Here is a 22,578-nt window from a genome sequence, read left to right as displayed (position 1 = left end):
TTTATTCAAAAAGTCTTTCTTATTTTTTGTTAATGTGAACAGTCCTTTATTTATTCTTGCTTGTAAATGAAAAAAAATTCAGTCTCATGTACAGACCTTCAACAATATAGAAAAAATTAAGCAACAGCATCCATTGAGATCACCTCTTAACCAATAAAATAATTTTAAACATATTTTAAAACCTAAAAAAAAGTATTTGTAACCTGGGAATTGAAAATACAAATTTTGTAAGGCTGCATCTGTGCATGGGGTAGGGTGGTAACCTATGTTTATGGAAATGTAAAATCTATATACTATTATGGTCAAACAGTGGCAGGAATGTGTGGGGTTACTAACTCTTTTAGGATGGGATCCGAGATTTATCTTGCTTAATGGATAAAGTATCAAACTGCCTACTAAATGATGCTTTATACTTATGAATAAGATAATCTCAAAAAAAAAGATAATCTCTTAGCTTCCTGTTTGTAGTGGGTAGAGGCTAATACAGACTTACAATCACTTACAATTCATGCAATTGTGCAGAAGAGGTTGCTATGGAGCTCTCGTTACATTTCACACACACACACACACACACACGAAACGACATGGAGAAGCAAGGGGTGGAAAGATTTTAAGAGGCAGATGATGTGGAGGATTGTTGCAAAACAGTGTCCACAGGACCTGACAGGGCTGTTGCCCTCATCCCTTCAGCTGCGGTTGCCTGAGAAAAGATCTGCTTCTGCTCTGTGCCGCATTCTGCCTGGAGAACTTGAACAAGTCCGTCTGGCCACTGGCTTACTTACACTCAAGGAGGTGCAGTATATTTTGGAAAGGCTGCAGATATGAAAGTCAGTCTTTAAACCTAGGAGTCTCTCTAGGTGCCCATACTGAGCTTGCCCCGCATATCGGATTTCTGGATTTCCAACAGTTGATGCTCTAAAGCTGAATTCTTAGAAGTCAGGTCGTTAATTTCCTTCCTAAACATCTCCTTGGCCTTTTCCATGTCATCAGTCAGTTTCTGCCTTTCTTCCTCCTTCCATCTACCAACTAACTTCTGAAAGTCCTCTTTTGTTTTCAGCACTTCACAGTCCTTAGAGATGCTGACTGTGCGGCCTTGCTGTGCGGCCTCTAGCTGAGCCTTTGTGAACTGCAGCTGCTGCTTCAACCTGTGGATCTCCCTCTGGAGCTGGCCATTCTGTGCCTTTGTACTTCTCCCATGACAAGCAGATGCAGGGTGGCGGCGATTAATGTGGCTCTGTAAAAAAGCTTGGTTCATAAAAACTTTGTCACAAAAATGGCACTGGTAATGACTGGCTTCGACCTGGCCCAACATCAGCTGCTGGGCAGACAGCATCTTCCTCCAGCCCCTACACTCTTGCTTGAGCCGTCTGACCTCGTCAGCCTGCTTGGTGAGTAGCTGTTGGTTCTGCTCACAACCACTCAGGCTCTGGCTTAACCGTTCCTCCACCACGTTCAGTTGCGAGGTCAGGTACTCCTGAGAATGCACCAGGTATTCAATGGTGAACTGTGCCAAGTGGATGAGCTTCAACAGCAATGGGTCCACCCCCAGCTGACAATGCGAGCACTTCTCGTCCTCCAGCTTGCAGAAAGTGATGTTCATGATGTTCTCCTGAAGTGTCGCGATATCCGTGGCTCCCACCACTTTGTCTACATCAATGGCACCCACCCGCCTCCAGTCCATATTCTCCAGACGAGGCCGAAATTGGAAGAGGGGCTGAGGTCCAGATGCCGATGTAGTGGTGACAAAGACCTTGGATGATGTGCCTCCCTCTAGGGCATCTCGTCTCTCCACGCTGTTGGACTGAGGGTAGTAGATATGTTTCTGGAAGGGCATTCTTGAAAGCCACCCCTCTGCCTACCCTCCTGCTGGAGGAGAAGAGCAGTCTCTCCTCCCGGGCCAGGCCGCCTGTAGTTCTAAGTCACCGCACCCGGAGTGAGTAGGACAAGACTTGGTTCCTGCTTCAGCGGTTGGGGCCTAAGACCTAGATGTCTGGGACGTTGCTATGGCAGTGCTCAGCCTCATCTTAAAGGTCAAGACCTGTCTGCCCCGAACATTCTGATTGCAACCGAAGACCATACAAATGAGGAGTGCAGCACTGTGGATAACTTTAAGTCTTACAGAGACTTTCAGTTCATATGACTCTTTTTTTCGTGAGTCTTTCGGGCTGGGGTTGCCAGAGCTTCCCATAAGCATCAAGGAGCTGAGAAGAACCACGGAGGATTGAATCTACCACGGAGGACTGAACCAACTATGAGCCTCCCCCACTCCTGCCGCCTTTTTTTCTTCTGGCATTTCTGTCGACTTTGGGCTCCATTCCATTGGGCTGGCAGGATCCAGAAGAACAAGGCAGTTCTGAAGTATTACCTATCAGAACTTAACCGGGTGGCTAGTTGAGGAAATAACTGTTCCAGGCCCACATAACCTTGTATTTTCTCTGGCTGGGGCCTGTTAAAGGAAGAAACCCTTTCTCTGGTCCATAAGCCCATGAGATACTGTATTTGCGTATCACCAAGCAAGACTTTCTGACTGCGGTTTCCAGTTTCAGTATCTTCTTCTAGTCCATAATACTCTGTCTCTATATCAATCGTAATAAAACTGTACTTTCATACCATGAGACCTTCTTGGTTTCCCAGAGCAGAGAAGGCCGTTATTTGTGCAGCAGTTTGAGAAATCGTTAATTATAATCTCAGGCCACTGCACCTTTAGATTTTTCCAAAATGTTCCTTAAATTCTTGCAACAAACTTCAAATTTCTCACCATTTGATCATGGACAACTTTTTAACGTTAAAAAGCATTACAGCTTACAGATATAGGGGGAGAGAGAGAGCGCTGGTTGCCCTCCTGGAGGACTGGGTTAGATTCATGTTTGGTGACTTGCAGAATTCAGTAACTCAAGTCCCAGGTGTTCTGCCACCCTTTTCTGGCCTCCGCAGGTACGGCATGCACATGGAGTACAGACAAGCATGCAGGCAAACACCCATACATAAAGTATTTTTAAAGTTAAGATTTCTGAGCAAAATCTATCTTCATAGAATATTCCTTATTTTACTTCAAGTCATAATATGTTTTTCTAGAAATTTGATAGGATTTTCGTCTCATCTTTGTCAAGTTGTTTGTCCAATTCTGGTATGATGTGGTGTGGGCCATTAGGCTAGCTTCATCTTTTCAACTGTATGAACTCCTTCTCAGCCATGAACGTACTTTAGATGATGTGAGTTATTCTAGCTGCCTGGGATAAGATGGGATCACAAGCTCATTCAGGAGATCCCTGGTTTAGAAGTGGGTGCGAGGAGTCTGAACCTCAAAGGCTTGGACCTTAAGAGAACTGAGAAGCTGTCTTCTTATTCACCCCAAACAATGAACAAAATGCGGCTTAACACATTACACGTTGAAGAACAAACACATGATTTTAGTTTAATAAAGTAACTTGGGGAAAAGATCTCGTGAGTGAAGTTATATTCTCACCCATGCCTCCTGACCCATGAAGACTTCATTGGAGTTTCTAGTGAAGTAGGGGAGCAGTGTGTCATGATAGGAAGTTATTATAGAGTTATTGTTCTTATCGGCACATCAGACTTACCTGAAAGGAAGCTGATCAGCATTCTGAAGACTTCTGTTATTAAAATAGGTTGTCAAAGAAATTCTCACACTAAACACAAAAGACTCCATTGAGTATTTGTGTCCTCGGATAATTAACTCTTTTAAAGAGATAGGCTTCACATTTAATTACAGGTGATAATACTCGTTGGTTGATTGAGATATTCTCTGTTTTCTTCTTCCTTTTTAGCATTTTTGGGGGCCGACTGACAAAACGTCTATTTTCAAAGTGTATAATGGTGTTTGATATATATATATTATATATGTGCATGTATATAATATACATGTACATAAATACATGGATACACATAGAGTAAAAAGATTACCACTATCCAGTAACTGACATTTTTCCATCACCTTAAGTAGTTGCCTTCTGGGGAGTGACTGTCTTTAATGTATGCCTTCTCCATACATTTCTAGTCCACAATACATTAAGAGCTGACCATCTAACTGCAGCTTTCTCTCTAGAACTTTTTGGGCTTTGAACTGAATATCAATACCATCTGAGCACTCTTTATTTATGCCAGCCTCCCTCAGGTGGTATTAATCATTCTAGACTTGACAAAATTCGTCCTGGGGTTCCCAGATTTCCAAGCAGGAGCTGGACTTTGACAGACCAAGGATGGAAAAGCCACTTGCTGTATTGCTGGAGAAAAGCAAGGCTCTAGCACTTCTTAGTGGAGAGGAAAATCATGCACTTTTCTCCACTTTGGCTTCCCCATTTCCCTTTGGAATGCTGCCATGGTGGTAACTTTCTAATTGGGAATGTTTTAGTTATCCTGTCTCAGGCTTTATCAAGGAACCACCATTTAGGGTACAGGTAACTTTCCTCTCTTTCTTTCTTTCTTTCTTTCTTTCTTTCTTTCTTTCTTTCTTTCTTTCTTTCTTTTTTTGAAGTTACAGAGCAGGGAAAGTTCCATTCTGATGCAGTTAAGGGTAAGATCTTGATTTGATTTTTTTTTCTGATATGGCAAGAAAATGCTATTATATTAGGAGGGAGAAGACTGAACTGGGTAGATTTTTTACTAGTAAGGTAAGACATGCTGAGATTTGCTGTCTGTTCACCAATCTTATGCTTCTGTGCTGCATTTTATTCCCCTGGATTCATGTAACTGTGTATCAAAGAAGCAAAGGTGGGCTGAAGTTAAAAAAAAAAAAAAAAAAAGGACAGTGTGAGGAAGGACTGGAAGAAACTTCCTCTGCGCCAACTGGGGAGCATATCATCAACCCACTAATTTCAACTTAGTAAACTTAATTTCAAACTTCTGACCTTCATGTCAGGAGAAAATAGATGTTTTTATTTCAAACTGTGAAGTTTGTGGTAATTTGTTGCAAGAGCCAAAAGACTCAAATTGCTGTTCAAGAGCACATTGCTTTATTCCACCTTCCCTTTGCAGTGGCTTTCGAAGTCCATGCACTCTTGGTATGCTTCTTCATCTTGCTGTGAACACTTTGTAGTAATTTCATGGTCGGCAAGTCATTGCCTTTAAAATAGAAAACTATCTATTTGTATGACCATTATCAGGGCTTAAGGATTGTAAGGAACATGCAATGGCTCTGGAGACTCACAAGTGCACTGTAAGTAGGTATTAAATGCATTATTCGGAAAAGGTGCTGACATTTTGAAGCAAAGGAAATGATAGTGGGTGGAGAAATGGTCAAAATGATTTCTAGGGGCAAGTGTTTAGACACAAAAGACAATAACGTAATATATTTGTTTTGTCTTCTAGAGACTGTTTGAAAAAAATGTACTTACTATTAGCATATATTTAAATTGTTTAAATTTCTTTAGCCTTACCTATGAAGTATACATTTTATAATTGGATGTGAAAGTAAATCATTCCATCAACTTAATTTTGTTGTATGGCCTAAGGAAATCCAGCACAAGCCAAGCAATATGGAGAGACTGTTAGCTTTAATAACACGTAGTAAATGATTTGGCGAGAAAAGAAAGAACGTTCAGATTTTTTTGATTTGTTCATCAGCATCTGTAAAAAATAAAATAACATCAGTTTTGGATAACAATTTTTCAAATTTCTTTAGATAAAGCAAGATTATTTTTCTTATGTGTTTGCTATGATAAACTATATAGATTTGTCATCTAAAAATTCATGTCATAATACATGCTTAAAAGAAGTAAAGATTTCTTCTGCTTTCTTACAGATGCGGCATTCCTACAATTATATATTTCTATAGGAATTAATAAATATTTGAACTAAAATGCAATGTAACAGTTTATTTAAACACTATATAGGTATCAAAAATCATGGCCTTGAGTGGCTGTTGATTTAAATCAATACTGTCTTTCGGTATTGAATAATTTAAAGGAAAATTCTTTTTCCATTTTAGTGGACTTTCCAGAAATGCAACATTTTCCTCTTTGCCTGTTTTTCATTGAGTATCTTACATGTAATAAACTTGAAACACATGCCTGTGAAAATGTGAAATTAAGTGCATCTAATATTGGATATTATTCACTAATAAGTCTCTCATCTTAAATTCTAGTAAAATAAACAATGCCAAATAATTTAGCAGTATTCAAGATTGAAGTAAAAACTGAAAATGTTTAATGTCATTGGAAATGACTATTGTTAAGGTATATCACTTATAGTCCTAGCTACCATCACATTTGATTTTCAGTGTAACTTTAGGCATTGATGGCACCTCAGCTTTTAGAATTTTGATCTGCTTGACAGTCAAAATAATGCTTTTTAATCATAACCTTGTAGTAGCTTTGCAGTAGGACATAGTTTAATCATTTTATTTATTTTGCTCATTGTGAGTATGAAGAAGGGAGATGCGCAAGTGAGCATTTTTGCCAGGACCTTCATTCTCAGGACAGTGATTGAGGTAAGAGAGAGAACTTGAAACAGGGTAAGGATGCAAGCTGGTAGACAACATACAGAATTGCCCACTGGTCCTTAACGGGCAACACTTCTCTAGAGTTTAGTCTCCATGCCATTTATTGAAGCTTGTTCCTAAACTAATGACTATTATACAGAATAGTTAGGTCATAATCAATTTGCATCAGTTTGAAGAACCTCCTATTCTGAAAACAGCCTGAAAAATTTACACAGTACATAAATTCATCATGTCTTAACTTCTGGGACCCAGGTAACCAGTGATTGCACCTCACTTTATCACTTCCATGTTGTAATATATACTTGCATATATGCATATATATTTACATGTACACACACATATCTAAAGATAGTTTCAGGAGAGGAGCTGTGGCATGGTTCACCTACAACATATCTCATTGGTACGAATGACTTACAGATACAAATGAATAGTACTCTCCAGGAAATCTCACTTCTCTACCTAAAAGGAAAAGGATATTTTTATTTATAATTAAAATATAATTCATTTGGTAGCACGAGGGCTTTCTTTCCCAAATAATTGAGCAATTCTGAGATGTTTTATAAAAGGTCAAGAGAAATCTGCTTCCAGACATGATGAGTAGTAACAAAGTGGATTCCCTCTCTTGTCTCAAACAAAACATGTGCTCCACATTACGGGAAAGGAGCTGGTGCACAGCTTTGTACTTAGCACTCAGGAGGTGTGCCTCTGCGAGTTCTAGGCTAGTCTCGGTTAATAAGACCCTATCTGAAAACCGAAATAATTATGAGGAAGAAGTTTCTCATGATTTGAACGTCGTGTTGTGAAGAATAGTCATTCTTCCCAGGAAGCAGAAAAGGGGGACCAGTAATTATTTTAGCAAATTCTCTGCACAGAGTCCAGAAGTTACACATTATAGGTTAATGTTGAGTGTTTGTGCACGCATGTGTGTGTGTGTGTATTATCTGTACATAGTACATGAGAAAATATTAATTCTTCCTATAACATGACAAATAAAGTAAATTTGCCCAGCTAATGAATTTAAAAGTTTTATATGTGCCTGGGGCATGTGGAGGTCCGAAAAGGATGCTGGGTCCCGTGGAACTAGAGTTACAGAAGGATGGGACCTTTCATGTGAGTGCTGGGAATTGAACCTGGGTCTTCTACAAGAATAAGTGTTCTTAACCACTGAGCTATCTCTCTGGCACCAGCTCATCATTTTCATCTAACAGACAGTTTATCAAAGATGTGAGATATGAGAAAGACGTGAGAGGAAACAAGAAGCTTTGGGGTGCGTTCTAGTAGATATATTCAAATATTCGAATTCTGAAATTTTTTACATGGGTATATGGAGATCCCTTATACACTTTCAATATTTATCGACCAACTGTCTACTAAAACAGCAGCTCTTAATCCTGGCACAGGTGTGTTTCTTGTACAGAAGTTGTGTCTTCCCTTCTACAAGCCCCACGCACTCAGCAACAAAGGAGGTAACCCACCTGGTACAAAACAGAAGGCAGAGGTTCTTGGCTACCAGATTTGGCCTCCACAGGCTCCGCTCCCTCGGGTTTCACTTCAGTAGACTCAGATGTAAAAGGTTTTCCCACAGCAGACTGGCTCACAATAAGTTCAGCCGGAGGAAGTAGACCTCCAGTAGGCCCAAGGGCAGGAGGCCTGACTTCAGCAACAGGACCTACAACAGGCTCAACCTGCGGTAGAGCCTGGGCTACCGCAGGCTCTCCTGAGGCAGCTTTGTTTTCAGCAGACTGGCCTGGAGTGGGTTCTGCTGGTATAAGCTGGGCTGCAGCCACAGACGGTAGTGTAGGGGGTTCGGGTGCCATTGGGTGGCCTGCAGCAGGCTCAGCTACCCCAATAGGTTCAGGAGCAAACTGGGCTGCAGCAGGTTCAGGAGCAGCAGCAAATTGGGCTGGTACAGGCTCAGGTGCAGGAGCTTTGGGTTCGGGAAGTGGTAGGGGTGGTCCAAATTTGACTGCAGTAGGCAAGCCTGAAAGAGTTTTATCCACAGAGAACTCAGGTACCATAGCCTCGCCTACGGGAGGCACTGGCAGCGCTGCGCCAGGCTCTGCTGTAACGGGTGAAGCAGAAATCTTTGGAGGTATGACAAAGGGATATGGCCTGGGAGGAGGGGGTAGGGGAGGAGGGAGAGGAGCCGATACTGTGGGACCATTCATTGAGGTATCCGAGGGATAGTTAGGGTTTTGGAAGGCATAGTGAACTTTAGAAGTTAGAATCCAGGGGAATGGAGATAGCCCTCTTTCAAGCTCAGAATTTCCGTGGAATTTGGTGATGGTATTTCCTTGGTGATTGTCAATAGGAGGGAAAAGAAAAGGTGGCAAATTGTCATTCCATAAGCCATATGGGATATTGAGAGATGGATTAAGTGGGTAGCGATGTCCAAAGTAATCCTAAAGAGAAGAAAAGGAGTTCATTCTAGTTGACTGTCTATACTCCTATTTCAGTTATGGTTGTGTTCATATGTAGGTAATGTTTTTAGAAGAGCACCCACTTAGTCTTCTTTCTTAAAAACTAATCTGCATTCATAATAACTGAAATAAAAATAGTTGGAGAAATTAAACCCAGGATGTAGGAGAATCCCTTTGCAAATGAGTGTTGCATACCGAAGAAGAAGCGCTTTGTGTATAGGCAGTGTATTCCTGCAGAAGGGCGAGGACAGAGAAGAGATAAGTAAGCAAGGCTGACATAGATGCGTGGACTGGTTCTTCCAGCCTTCTGCCCACCATGCTCTTGCTCCATGCCTGCTGCGCTTGGCATGCTCCTTGTCTCTAAATTTTTCCACGGAGGCACTCACTTCCATATTCCTCTTCCAGGGATAGGACACCATGTGTGACCTGTGTATTGGATCTCTCCTGTTTTTATCAATGTCAACTCCTTCAAGGAGTTGTTATCAGAAGAGTGGGCAGGAAAGATGGACACCGAACTTAACTTTTCATATATAATTTCCCCAATACTATCTCTGGTTTTAAATGGGTACTTCAATAAAATTGATCATGAATTTTTCATCAAATTTTCATATTTTCTCTCATGATACGACCTCCAGAAGTTCCTCTGGAGAAACTATATTTGTCTGTCTTATTTGTTCTATATTTGTCTATCCCATTCTGGAAGACAGTCTGGAAGCTCAGGTCACATAATTATGTAAGAATTCACAAAAATAGAAATGTTTGTTACTCATGCATACGTATTTTATGCATGTCATAAATATTTTTATGAGCAGACCACCCATGGTGTACAAATCAAGATCTTAGAATATACATATCCTCTATAGCTGCAGCCAAATTCCAATTCAAACAATTTTGACAAACTAAACTTAATGATTTCATGCCTGGTTGTTTTATTTAGAATCATTTCAAAATGTTTTCCTAATAATAAACTCCCTTTGTACATAGATTCAGTTTTCACATTTTTGAAAGTCCTTCTCAACTGTACTTAATAAGATTATGTTTCATTTTAAAACCTACTCAACATAATAAGTAAGCACAATGGTAGGCAGGATGTCAGTTTGGATATGTATACACACACACACACACACACATATATATTATCATGGGTATGGATAAAATGGTGGGCCATGAGAAGAAAAGAACTGAGCAAATTCCTAAATAAATCCCAATTGCTTCAAGGAAAAACCACAATAAAACTGAATTATTTAACATTATTTGATGGAAAATGATATCTTAAAATATTGTAAGCAGTATATTTTTCTATTTAATTATAGGTAGATGTGAACATACTTTACCTCTTCACTGGGTGAGGGTGATTTCTGAAACAAAGAAAGACTTGTTTTAAACTTGATGTCACTGAAAGAATAAACAACGCTTCAAATCCCTGCTCACAATTGGAGGGGTTGTGAGTAATGAAGTTTTTTGGAATTTTCTTTTTTAAGAGCCATAGACGGTTGACTTATTTTTAGTTTTCTATAACTATATATTATCTTATTGTTGTTAATTTTTCTTTTGAGACAGTATTTGTGCTATGTGGCCTAGGGCTTGGGACTTGATATATAATCCATGCTGATCTCAAAGTCATAGCAATACTCCTAGGTTGGTCTCTTGGGTTCTGAGATCACAGCTATGTACCATAATGACTGACTTTCAGTAAACATTCTGTAAATGCCTATGACACCTGAGAGTACTAGTGTGAAAATAGTCTGAGAGTCAATGAGACAATGGCCCGGGTGGAGAGGGAGGATCCACCATTACTATTCTGCTAAATGGACATAGCAAGAAAGTTACTTTTAATGATATACTACTGTACCCATAGATCAGTTCATTGCTCAGTTGCCACCAGAGTATTTGCTTTTTGCAGCAGATGGCAAGTAATACCAAGACCCAGAACTGGACACCATGCAGACAGTGAGAATCTTCAGATCACTTAGGAGGCAAAGGTTGTAAGAGCCAGAGGTGGTGAATGACTCCAAGGAAACAGTGTCTCCCAGACATAAGACTGATCCACAAATGAACTCACAGAGACTGTGACAGCATGCACAAGAGCTTCACAAATTTCAACCAGACACATTCCGAACACAGAGAAGAGGAAGTGGGTACAAAGTCCCACCCCTAACCAAGAAGCTATTTGCAATTGATAACTTCTGCTAGGGGGGAAAATTGGCTTGATGGAGTAGTTTATCAGTACTACACAGACACTTTGTTTTGTGTGTGTGTGTGTGTGTGTATGCGTGTTCTTTCTTTTGTTATTGCTTAGTGTTTTTTTTTTTTTTTTTTTTGTCTTCTTAATTTTATCTTGTTTTGTTTGCCTGGCTTTATTTTTTTAGCTTTTGGATTTTTTTTTTTTTTGAGAGAGAGAGAGAAAGAAAAGGAAGTTGGGTGGGTAGGGAGGTGGGAGGAATCCGGGAGGACTTGGGAGAGGAGAAAACATATGATCAAAATATATTGTATGAAAAGTTCAAAAGTAACAAAAATGCTATATAAATAAATAAAACTTAAAGAGTCATGTGATATGCACGGCTTAGGATATGGCTCAGTCTGCAAAGCACCTGTTGTACAAGCATGAGGAACAATCTTTTATCTCCAGGGTTCATCCAAAAGCCAGACGTAATAGAGTTGTGCAGAGGGGTAAATATGGCTAGAACACATTGTATGAAACTTGAAACTCTCAAAGGACTAATAAAAAAATAAAGAATATTATACATGTGGAATTATTGTTTACAAAAGCCAGCCACAGAGGTATTAAGCACCTATAATCCCAGTTTGTGGGGTGGGCAGGTGGCACATGAAGATAGGAGGATATCCACAGCTATTGGCCAGCCGGCTTTGCCTAATCCCTGAATGAGTAAGAGACGTGACACTGGCTTGAAATTTAAGGTAGAGAGCAACTGTGTAAGATACCAATGTTGACTTCTGTTCTTCACATATGTGTACACACACACACACACACACACACACACACACACACACACACCACCATACCCATGCACAGCCCCCTATGAACACATGAATACAACCCCCTACCCTCTCAACACCATGGATATTCTAGGATTATGTCTACCCACTTCCAGTGTTTCTAAGCTGCCACTTCACTTCCATAGTCTATCTGAAAACTTTCAAGTACCGGAATCAAAACTTCTTATGTGTTTTCATAACTAGTTCCTTGTTTTCAACAGAGAGTCACATTATATGCTCACTTGTGCTTATTTCAAAATCTTAGCTATGAAATGAGGCTTTCAGCATATTTTCTCAGTCAATGGACTTTTTCAGGGACTTTGAAATATTTAAGCTTTTTCTTGAATAGTATTAGTTCTTTATATTTATGTATTTATATATACACACACACACATATGTACACACAGTATTTGTTTTGTTGTACCCTAGTTGTAGGCACTGGGGACCTAGCTATCACAAAATGTAGCCAGATATTTTTGCAAATGCCTAGAATATTATACCTGCAGCCAGGCAAACTTTCCATTTGAAATTTAATACTGTTTTCCAATTTTAGATTGGTTCTCTAGAATCACCAATCTTAAAGTCTTACAATAGATCATTTTTCCACATTCCCTAAGGTATAAGATGTGCACAAGAAATAACTTCCCAGGACAGGCGCAGTGGCAAAAGTCAATGTTTTTTTTTATTATAGGTTAAAGGACTGCAGGATTTGATGATTGTTAACTTAAAAATCAAAAATAACAAATAAAACTCTTTTACTTTTGAATGTTTTAAAAGTTTTCAGCTCATTTGCTGTAAGTTTAATTGTTTTTATTCAAAAGCACTGACATCCCGGGCCATTTCTTTTGGGGTTTTCTTTGCTACACTTTCTTATTAGCGCATAACACACTGATGGATAAAAACACTTTTCATTGGAGGCAAATATTATAAAAAATAAAGAAACTAAAATAGCATTAAGCCCTTTTGTCTCCTACATGGAATACTTTGTGACTACTTGCTGCACAGAAATCATGCAGCTCCTTGGGGTATGATCATATACCGTTTCTAGTTTCCAATATCTAGATGAAACTCAGTCAGGAATGATGGTAGATGTCTAAAATCCCAACACTTGGTTGCAGCAGGAGAATCAAAATGAAACATCATGGTCAAAGACACAGGGTTTGAGGCTTCCCTGGGCTACATGAGATCTTTTCTCAAATCTCTCTGCTTTAAAAGAAAAAACAACCCATATACAAACAAAATACATAATTGAATAGTTACTTATTATCTCATGTTTTCTGTTCTAATATCTCATGTCATCATTGTCCATCAGTTATATTACTTAAGTACAAATTAACAAATATCATAGATGCATTATGTTAAATCAGGACATAGCAAACTTGTACTACACCATAAAAGGAGAGTATTTCATGCTTCTTGTCATCAGAAATGTAGGCTTGCTAGTAAATATGTTTATCACAAGTATACTTATATTCCATACATTTTGACACCTAACATGAATAAATTAATAAAAAATATTTTAACAGCAATCAAAGTTAATTATATTGCCAAAGATATAGAGAATCTTTAAATATATACTTAATGTAAAACATGTATTTTTATAGAAATGAAAAGGTTTTACCTTATGAATGAAGGGATAGCGCCTCTAAAACAAAGAAAAATATTTTAATGTGGTTATTTAACTGAAAACACCTGCATTCAAACTTTCCCGTTACTGAAGAATTTGCATAACCTTATAATCTTTTCTTAATATGAGTCTGTGGTCTGAATCAAGTAGCTTTGCCATCATAATCGTTATGATGTTTTGGACAGGAAGTGTTAATTTGGCTGAACAGAATCTGGTTTGCAACACTGTCTGTGCAGAGAAATCTTTTCCACATGAAAGGTCATATGACTCTCAACCATACATGTTTTTTCTTTTCTCTTTTACCACCCTGGGGCTGCTGTGTGTGCATGTGTGTGTGCTTGTGTGTGTGTGTGTGTGTGTGTGTGTGTGTAGTAGTAGTAGTAGTAGTAGTAGTAGTAGTAGTAGTAGTAGTAGTAGTAGTAGTAGTAGGTCTATTGACACATTTTGTAGATCTTACAATATTTTCTAGTGAAATTTCATTATGTCTTACAAATTCACCATAGTTAAGGTACCCTGAAGAATAAAACCTAGTGTAGGAAACTCAATATATACTATCTTATGAATTAGAAATTAACTTAGAAACATTTAAAGGACATCATAATAAGCTGAAATTTAGCTAAGAATAATTAGAAGTGTCACATTGTCTGAATTTCTACTCCATCTCAGAAATATTGCTAATCACTTTCAGTAATTATCTTACTTAGTATTCAAAGCAATTACTTGGAGTGGATGTTCCTATTTTCCAAAAGAGAAAATTTAACACACTCGTTTGCTAGTATTATAATGCTTTCAGGTCAGGTATTGGGTGCCCACGCCCTTAGTCGCAGCATCCAGAAGGCAAAGGCAGACAATTCTCTGATTTTGAGGCCAACTTGGTCTCCGTAAGGAGTTCCAAACCAGCTAGGACTGCAGAGTGGAATTTTATGAATGAAAAAAAAAATGATCTAGAGCCTCACTGATTCACATTCCACTCGTGTCCATTTACCTCTGCTCCTCTGAGTCTCCTTTGATTCATATTCGCACCCCTTAGCTGTCTCAGCAATGAGGTTTCACTGCAGGAGAAACCCTGCTAAGATTATCTGTAACGCTTCCTTCTGCCAGCTTCCTGCATGCGATCTCACCTCTTCTTCAAGCTGTTGATATGTCCCACGTTTTAGAACCTATTGTTTTGCTTTTGAAAATTTCCTTTCAGGGATTTTGACAAAAGCCCGATTTGTGTGCGCAGCACGTTTCTCTGACGACATGTATAAACACCGTACTCATTTCACCGTCCGCACGACTTCTCACCAACACGTAGTGGGTGTTTCCGCCCATTGCTGCAGACCTGAGAGTCTCGTTACTTACCCTCTTCGCAAAAGCGACACATATGATACAGGCCCAGAGAAGTAACTTCATTTTCATTGACCCTGTGAACACAAAGATTTGTTTTTCAGAAAGTATACAGAAGGTTTTAAATTACTTCTCTCGGAGGGAAACAGGTGTCGTGTGGGTTTACTTGTCTGACAGGGAAGTCGCTGACCAGAAAGGATGTCCTGCTACTTAACTACTCTCAGCATGGTTTAATGGGGGTGGCACTGAAGCCCATTCATTTTCTTTTTTCACTTCTCACTGATTAATCAATTTCTAACTCAATTTTCTTTATGTGGAAGTAAATTCACTTTGTTACTCAAGGGCATCTTTTGCAATTAATCTGTTTTGGAGGATATATCAGGAAACAGAATCTCTTTAAAGTAGTAACTCTGTGGGGTGTTTTTTAAGACTTAGCATCTATTGACTCAATGGGAGACTGCTATCATCTACCTAGAAAAGTTCTCATTTTCAATGATTTGTTTTTTTTGCTATTGGCCTATTAGACCTCTATTTATCTCATATTTTATGTCCCCTAAGAATAATGGAGTATTCATATATGTAGGTGTATGTCTTGACTTTGTGTTTTATGGGAGGAGGGCACAGCAACATTAAATCTCCAGTTGCTTTATTCTTAAGGTTTATAGCTCTTCCCTTCAAAAAACATGAGACTCCATTCTTACAAAAACATCTCCACACCAAGACAATATTTCAGCATCAATCTGAGTTCCCAAATGTGAAAAAATAGAAGTATCCAAACTGATATGCTTTATCAAGAATGATATTAAACCCTTGATCTATTTGAAATAAATATTTAAATGATCAATATATCTAAGGTGTATTTAAAAGCTGCTCATAGTTACATATTAACTATTCATACTGGTTTCCATAATCTTTATTTATTTCCTATAACCTATAATTTTTGTGGTATTTGCACCAATTTTATGATATGTATAGTCTAATAATGTGAGGGAATTCCAAGTTTGTAAGATGAGACCATGTACAGTTGCTACTGAATCTTTAAGAAAGTATAGTTTGTAGAGCTATGTTTGCAGAAAAAGTCCTGGAAGAAATACCCAGTGTCAATGTCTTGCTTTTTTTTCCAACGTTGCTCAGCTGCTTACATGTTCAGGATATTTTGGGCCACGTGTTGCATGACTTCTGTTGTGATCCTTGGGTGGCACACTGGGTTTTTATTAAGACATTAAAAGAATAATAGATATAATGCTGTCTAAAAATTATAATATATGGTAAGTATTTTTGTCATTCTGTTTACACATGAGCAGCATTAGAGAATTATGAAAAAATACTTAGAGGTATTTCTTGAGTTATTATTTTAATTATTTTAATGGCTTAGAAAATATATATATGCTGTTGTTCTTCACTGGAAATTTTGGAATTCACTGTGCCCACATTCAGAGTTCTAGAAGGTGTGTGGGACCTCCTTTTGAAATGATTCCTGCATTTCTGAATTTATTTTATTTTCTTCTACCATGTTTACATTCCTTTCCAGAATAATGATGCCTACCTTTGTTAAGGACTAAATCCCTTTAGAAGAGTCCATATGGTAACCAAACAGAAAAAGTGATGTTAGGTAGTTAAGTGGATCTTCCTAAAATTATAAAATTATGTCAGATTTCATTGGGGTGCATATTAACACGTTCAGTTTATCTTAGAGTTAGGCATAATTAGTATGTTATTAACATGACTTAATGGTTGGCTATATAAATTGAGTTTACATGGTCATGGTTGCCTTTGCAAGACCTCCAAAAGAGTAAACAAATTAGCCTTCTAGCATGCCAGAGGGTAGGTTAACAAGCTCCCATTCTTAAGAGATATTGACAAGTGATTACCTCTGGGAGGAGAGCCAGTTTTATTTTTATAAGTGTATGGCCTTTGCCAGGTAGATCACAGTCCCATGGATGGCCCCACACTCATGGATATATGGACAACATAAACAGAATTCTGTTTATAAACCAGAGTCCAATTTGCTGAGAGAGGACATAGACGGTTGGGGTGAATCTGGGAGAAGTTAGGGAAGTGACTGGAGGGTGAATATAATGAAAATAAATTGTATGCATACATGAAAGTCTCACAGACTTAAAATATGCTTAGGCAATGTGGATTTCCTACTGTGAACAAACATTAGAAACAGAAAGAACTCTACTATAGTATAAACTTATTGACAATATACTATCTCTTATAAAGTGTTATGTAAAATAACAAATGATATAATACATCATACTGTCTAGACGCTCTTTAGTCATACATCTGAGCAATATGAGTCAGCTGTTGGATGCTTGTTTGGATCCTTAAAATAGCTGTAGTATTTTTCAGGAGTGAGTGAAAGTCATTTTGTAAGTATCACGTGGCTGCTCATATATGAGAATAATACAACTCTCTACTGTAATGATCTCCCAGAAGAAAATATATGGCTATGTACCAGCATAAACATATTTATTTCACCAGTGGACTATAACATATATTAGACACACAAAAAATTAAAACTGCATAAAATCAAGAAAAATGTCGGAAAATTATAAAAATACTGCAATCAGTTGTCAGCATAGATTTTTGAACTCTCAAATCCAGTGCTTAACTGTAATAGCTTCAAGATTTTGGTGGTAAAGGCAGAAAAGATGAATGCTCACAGGGGAAATTTTGGCAAAGAGCTAAAAGCTATTTGAAAGAACAAAATGTAGATGCCAGGAATCAAAGATTCAGTAATGGATAAATGGAATGTTTTTAAATAGTTGTTGCAAAGCTTCCCAGGAAAATATCCAAAAACCTAAAGATATTCCATAGAGAAATTACCAACATGAAACCCTGCCTAAACAGTAAATGTCTAAACACATTTGTAGTTGCAACCACAGGAGAATCAAAGAGAAACCAAGACAGTGCAGTTAAATAAAAAAATGACCACGAGTCTTCCAAAATTGACAGACACTGAAAGTAAGGATGCACAGAATACAGAACAGCAAACACACGTGAACACATATATACACATGCGCACACACACATACACACACACACACACACACACAGAGAGAGAGAGAGAGAGAAAGAGAGAGAGAGAGAGAGAGAGAAAACAGAACACAAAACAAAGATATTTGATCACAGACTTGTTAGACATAATGTAAAAAAGAAGAAAAGAGAAACGAAACCCCCAAAAGAACCAAAGAAATTGTGCTAAGATGTAATTATAGTTCTTAAAGAGCCAAGTATTAGAGCTGAGACTTGGAACTTTTAGCTTAAATCCACAGCTTGAGACAGGTCCACTCCTCACTGCAATTCTGTCTGGGACACAGTTAGATGCTGTCTACTTAACAGCTCCCAGGCTAGGGTTCCTTGCACCTCCATGCTTCTTGTCATGCATGCTATGCCAAACTTAATCACTGATGGAAAACTTCTTGTTTCCCTAAATGGTTATAGAAATCCACACTGTCCTGGTGATGCTTTGAGACTCCCTGGGAGGATTTGCTGTATTGGTTGCTCTGAAAGCTGATGTCTGAAAAGACTCCTCTGGCTTCTTTGCTCAGTCCCTCTATGGAGGCTTTTTTTTTTTTTTTTTTTTTTTTCTGTCTCCAGTCCTCCCTTCCTCCCTTCCTCTGACTCTTTTTGAAACTCCCCTCTGGGCTGTAAAGGGAAGTCTCTCCCTTGCCCGGATCTTATTTTGCAGCCATTCTCCTTATTTTCTGGCTCTTACATTCTTTATGCCTCCTCTTCTGCAATGTCCCCAGAGCTTTGCAGAGGGTGATTGTTTACAGCTGAATAGTCAGTCATATGTCCCCCATTCTCTGTATCTTGTTCGGCCACAATCCTTTGCATCTTTGCATACATTTTTGTTTATGGGAAGAGGGATTTTTTTTTATTAAGGCCTATAGTGGCAATTGTTTATGACTTTAAGCAAATATATTTGGCAGGCAGTTGGACACCATGCAATTTAAATAAACAACAGAATAAAGCCCTGATCTCATGTCCTAATCTCATGCCCTTCCTTTCAGGAGAGGTGGGTGTCTCCATATCAGTAGTGCCACCATAGCACGAGTGGGCACACAGGATATACAGACCATTGATAGCCTGTCTCCCCAGCAGCCTGAATAGAATTTTCTGGGATCATAAAAACTGCCCTGTAGAGAACAATTTTCTTGCTGAGTTCCAGCTCACTTCCTCTGTCTTGCAATTCTGAGGTGTGTGATATCAACAACAATAGGTCTTATCATCTAGTTTTGGGGTAACCGAGTGGAATGGCAAGAACATATTTTTAGAGGTCTCCCCCACCAACATCATGTTTTAATTAATTTTCAGTTAAAAATACTGACTGATGGTAAATAATTTTTTGGCAGGCTTAATTCTAAAGGTATGTTAGTAATTCAACTCCCTTTTTCAGGAAAGCCAGGCTTTGCATTTTTTATTCTGTTAGATTCACTTTATCTTAGATTTCCATGTCATCTTAATTCTTTGTAAATTGTCATCTTAATTCAGTGTAAATTCTATTTACAATTAATAATAATCACTGTTAATGGTTAAACATTGCATTCTTAGGCCCACTAGGATACATAAATTCCATTGTCCTAAAACTTTCTTTGAGTGGGTTCTGTGCACTCAGCTCTTTTCCTTTCCCATAATATTTAGCAACCACTCAATAACTTTTCAAACTCATATTTTTGGTTCTTTTCCTTTCATTTTTGTCATACTCTTTTTTATTTCCATCTCCCAACTTTCCTTTTCATCTTTATTCTCATCTCCCCTTCTGCCTTTTATTTCGTTAGTCATTCAATGATTATCCAGCATTATTATAGGTCCTGGAGATTTATATGATAAATACAATAATGTACATAAAAAATACAGGAAAAAAAGTTATGTGGGGTCACTTGGCATTCACTGTTCCAACCACTGCTTATCAATACAGAAAAGCTGTATTTAAACTTGGTTTCTGTTATTTCAAAGTGGAATGTTAAAAATGTGCAATACTGAACCCATTGCTATGAGACTCAACACTGGAGAAAACGTATAAGAAAGCATGGGAGACAAACTCTTCCTTTTGGTACAAGCTCATTTTCCACAAACGGTGGATTCTAGAAGACTGATGAACCGGGACATATCTTGTTACTTCTAGTCATAGAAATATGGTTCCTTTTTACCTGTGAGTTACTGCTAAATTTTGAAAATGTCAGAAGGTTTCATTAAAAGGTAAATGCTCTGAAAAGGTATCAGATTTTATGAATGTGAAATACATGGCTGCATGTTTGTAATATGTTTTATGTTTTAATTATTTTCTAAATCTCCAGTGGTGTCACCAAATGAAGAAAGAACAAGTAAGGAAAAATTATATCAATCCGACTATGTCACAGAGGTCATCGTGAATCTGGACTCTGAAAACTCTTAAAGCTACTTAAAATGACAAAGGGAGACATAAGTGGTTGCTTTGTTACAGTTTGGCCTGTTATAGTAAAATATTGGTTTCAAAATGTCTGAAGTAATGGAAAGAAATGATGCTTATTCCTTAATTTTATATTATAGTTATATACTAATATATATATATATATCTGCTATATATATATATATATCAGAAATTGTAGGAAGATATTCAGGAGACAATTATGTGTATAGTTGGAGTGTTGGCAGCACATTTGAAATGAATTTAGAGAATTGGAACCTACATTTTAATCAGCAAATCATCAGTGTAAATTTAAATGATTGAGTGAAGCAGATTGTAAGGAAAACATGCATGTAAAGTTAGGAAATATGTAGCTGAGCTGAAAGCCCTAGAAAACACTAATCTTGTGTAGATAATAGGAATAAACAAAATATACCTTGGTGAAAAATTATTAGACAGTATATTATGACAAGAACTATGTGGCGTAGTGCTCTTGCAAGAAGCATTTCATTTCTGATACGAATTTATCACCATTGAGCTACAAATATCAGTAGCTATATTACTAATAAATTAGTAATAAATTTTAATAATTTTGGGGGCTGGAGAGATGGCTCAGAGGTTAAGAACACTGACTGTTCTTCTAGAGGTCCTGAGTTCAATTCCCAGCAACCACATGGTGGCTCACAACCATCTGTAATGAGATCTGGTGCCCTCTTCTGGCATGCAGGCAAACATGCAAGTAGAACACTATGTACACAATAAATAAATAAGATCTAAAAAAAAATTTAATAATTTTAAGATTAGTTCAGAGAATATATAAAGTAACTTAAAAACTAATAATGTCTGGCTAATTTTGGGTAAGAAAGTTATTACTTTTGATAAAACATTCCTTCACATGTATAGAAAATTTGGGGAATAAAAAAATGAAGAGAATTACTAGCTTTAAAGTAAAGAAAGATCATATACCCTTAGAAACCTGAGGGGAGAGTTGAAATTATTTTCAGATTGAAATCAAGTTATCAGCATATTACACCAAGGTTAAAATACAGTTATCAATGTATCAAGAAGTGCGTTGTGTTTATATTCCATGGATTCAATATTGACAAACAGAAACTGAAGTATTTTTGAAGTTTAAGGTAATTACAGTAAGACTGCTACCTTGAATTCTGGCAAGAAAATGATATAACGAGATGTTCTTGGTAACCAACAAAGTTAAGAAAATGAACTTACTTTGAGACTCAGCTGCTCAGAGTGAACGGAAGTAAGCATTCGTTTTAGTTTTACATGGCCAGATATTGTCCAGGAAGAGTTGCTCCAGTGTAGAAAGGCAGAAGATTTGTATCAACTATGAGGATATTTTCAATTATCAAGGATGAAGTCTGGGAGAAGTGAGGCCACCAGAGAGTGTCGCGGGCAGAATGTAGCATCATCAGATTGCTAAGGAATGAAAGTTCTAGGAGGACAAAGAAGAGTTCTCATAGATTCTAACTGCTCTATTTTTTTTTTAAATACAGGTCAAGTCACCCTTTTCAGCAAAACTGTTGAACCTTTAGACTGTATAGGAGAGGAGCTTGGGCTAAGAGAGCATGATAGACTGGACAGCTAAACAAGTAAAGTTTATGGTGTCAAAGAAACAGACTTTGCCCCTGGTCTTTGAATCAAAAACACCCTGCAGTGTTACCTACAAAACCCATCTAACGCTTCCCCTATAACTAAATATGAAAAACAGATTTCCAAACTGAAATAAACACCATCCTTCTTTCCCTTTGTCTACTTCTTAATCCTTTTCCCATTCCTCTACCATCTCTGGAAATACTGATGCACGCAGTTGCTCACTGCAGCTCACACAGGCACTGGCTGTATTCTTGTCATTCTGTCATTTGAGAACACATGTAGAGGGACTATGTTTTAGCTGAAGTGCCAAGGTATCGCCACCTTGTCCTAACTATTTCATGATTGTGTAGACAGCTCTCAGCCTTTTATACCCCCAACAATCACGTTGGCCTTGGCAACACAATTGAAATTTTCAAACCCTGACCATGATTCAGATGTGTTAACACGATTAATTAAGTATAAGAAGGTACAAGTAAAATATAATCATCGTATTATGTCTGAAGTTACTACTTTGTTCTGTCAAAAATAAATGTTGCAAGGTTTCTCTACTCTGACCTTCATTTAGCATTTATGTAATTGTGTTTTGTCTTTTAAAAATGCAATGTCCCTGAGCTTTAACTCAGGGCTAATACCTGAGCTGATGCCTTTGCCTGCTCTTCATCACTAGCCAACGATAAAAATTTTATAAACTCTTAACCAACATAATTGTTTGTCCCTTTCTCATATAGATTAT

The 22,578-nt window shown here is 37.9% G+C and overlaps 2 protein-coding genes across 2 annotated transcripts; both read right to left on the bottom strand.

Annotated features, from left to right (window-relative positions):
• Positions 1–686: 686 nt before the first annotated feature.
• Positions 687–1,834, bottom strand: LOC126506287 (cilium assembly protein DZIP1-like). The gene is given in 2 exon segments (XM_050149693.1): positions 687–844; positions 847–1,834. Coding segments are annotated over 2 exon segments (1,146 nt in total).
• A 5,073-nt stretch (positions 1,835–6,907) lies between these two features.
• On the bottom strand, positions 6,908–14,899 carry Prr27 (proline rich 27). Its single transcript, XM_050149692.1, has 5 exons — positions 14,849–14,899; positions 13,499–13,522; positions 10,215–10,238; positions 7,936–8,862; positions 6,908–6,919 (listed from the first exon to the last, which is right to left on the bottom strand). The coding sequence occupies exons 1-5, from the start codon at positions 14,897–14,899 to the stop codon at positions 6,908–6,910; spliced, it is 1,038 nt and encodes a 345-aa protein (XP_050005649.1).
• Between the last annotated feature and the right edge of the window lie 7,679 nt (positions 14,900–22,578).

This window comes from Alexandromys fortis, unplaced genomic scaffold (assembly GCF_014885135.2).
Source record: "Alexandromys fortis isolate MF-2015 unplaced genomic scaffold, M_Fortis_MF-2015_v1.1 scaffold_0, whole genome shotgun sequence".
Lineage (NCBI taxonomy): Eukaryota > Metazoa > Chordata > Mammalia > Rodentia > Cricetidae > Alexandromys > Alexandromys fortis.
The sequence above is the reverse complement of the archived record's forward strand: the minus strand, read 5'-3'. Positions and strand labels throughout refer to the sequence as shown.